Source organism: Aplysia californica, unplaced genomic scaffold, assembly GCF_000002075.1.
Source record: "Aplysia californica isolate F4 #8 unplaced genomic scaffold, AplCal3.0 scaffold00747, whole genome shotgun sequence".
In the NCBI taxonomy this organism is placed as follows: domain Eukaryota; kingdom Metazoa; phylum Mollusca; class Gastropoda; order Aplysiida; family Aplysiidae; genus Aplysia; species Aplysia californica.
Genome location: NW_004798017.1, coordinates 150105 through 151935, shown reverse-complemented (window position 1 = coordinate 151935; position 1831 = coordinate 150105). Strand labels below are relative to the sequence as shown.

At 46.8% G+C, this 1831-nt stretch overlaps 1 protein-coding gene across 1 annotated transcript in view; it reads right to left on the bottom strand.

Moving 5' to 3' along the window:
* LOC101848692 (phosphatidylinositol 4,5-bisphosphate 3-kinase catalytic subunit beta isoform) overlaps positions 1-1831 on the bottom strand; it is a gene marked incomplete in the record, with an annotated part of 37745 nt that overhangs the window by 15925 nt on the left and 19989 nt on the right. The window contains 1 exon segment of the mRNA XM_013088456.2: positions 369-554. Within this exon segment, the coding sequence (XP_012943910.1) occupies positions 369-554 (186 nt within the window).

Here is a 1831-nt window from a genome sequence, read left to right as displayed (position 1 = left end):
TAGCTATTCCACTTACCGTAGCCACACCCATACAGCTAGCTATTCCACTTACTGTAGCCACACCCATACAGCTAGCTATTCCACTTACCGTAGCCACACCCATACAACTAGCTATTCCACTTACTGTAGCCACACCCATACAGCTAGCTATTCCACTTACTGTAGCCACTCCCATACAGCTAGCTATTCCACTTACTGTAGCCACCCCCATAAAGCTGTTCCACTTACTGTAGCCACCCCCATAAAGCTGTTCCACTTACTGTAGCCACCTCCATATAGCTAGCTATTCCACTTAGTGCAGCCACCTCTGTACAGCTAGCTATTCAACTTAGTGTAGCCACCCCCATACAGTTAGCTATTCCACATACCGTGGCCACCTCGATGTAGCTGTTCCACTTGACGGACTGCAGCACGCGTGTCAGACTGTTGGGGAAGCGCTGGCACACCTCGTAGCGCAGCATCCAGATGAGCTCCTTGTCCTGCTCAAACAGCTGGTCCGACTGGTACAAGGCCTGGGCTAGCTGCTCCAGGTGGATCTTGCTCACCTTCATGCTCTGTCAACAACATCAACAGCTACATCAACTACAGCAGCATCAACAACAACAACACTGAGTGACGTGACTAGTTAGTCTAGATTTATATACATAGTGCCTCTCAGCGAGTGACAAGTGAACACTGACCAGTCAGTCTAGATTTACACACATAGTATTTCTCACTCAGTGACCAGTTAGACTAGATTTATATACATAGCATTCCTCACTGAGCAACTAGTGACCAGCCAGTCTAGATTTATACACGTAACATTCCTCACTGAGTGATCACTGTCTAGACATATACACAACATTACAAAGCGATCAGTTAGTCTAGATTTATACACATAGGCTAGTGTCTGTCACTGTGTGACCAGTGACCAGTCACTTTAGATCTACACACATAGCATTTCTCACAGAGTGACCAGTCAGTCTTGATCTACACACATTCCGTCAGAAGAGTGACGGAGGAGAGCCACACCAATGCCCCGCCCACTTCCTCCAGCTACCTACCGGAGATCCCACCTCTCCGTCGGACACCATGTTTTCTGACGCACACTCCAGAACCTGCGGGGAGAAGAAACCGACACAAACACGGTCAAGCTTTGGAAAACGGTGAAATGGGCTAGGCTTAATGCTCCTACCAACACTATAAAGTTATTTCAAGAGGCAGGATCTACGAATTTAACGTCCATCTCCAAAAAGAACAGAGCCAAAAGGGACATTCGTGTAAAGAGCCTTTCCCAAGGACACACCATCAGGCTGAGCTGAGACCCGAACCCTGTAACTCGCAATCTCACAAGAACGGGTCCGGAAGCCTAACCACTGAGCTACTGACGCCACTTCAGGCTTTAGACCAATGAAGAGAGCATAACGAACAACGTGATAGACACAGCACAAAACTGAGGACACAGGGAGAACATGGAAACTCGTTGTAGAAAGCATTTTGCGGCACTTCCAACACAATAAGGTCATACATGTGCTGAAGATTAGAGGTGTTAGAAGAGGGTAACAAACACAAAAAAAGAAAGAGGAGAGATCTTGTCAGAATGTTAGTGTTTCAGAGCCCATAAATGGCAGGCCAGCACTGTATGCTTCCCAGGAAGTTGAGATTGTTTCAGAATGCTCTCAGGTGTGCTGGGGTAATAGTATAGATTGTGAAGTGCATAGAGCTTGCTGTTGAGAGGGGATTCGCGCTATACAATTGCTATCTATTCTTCTTCTTATTATTAGATGTTTGACAGGAAAGAAGAAGCAAACCACACCAAAGCACCAGCCAACCACCCACACAGGGAGAACAT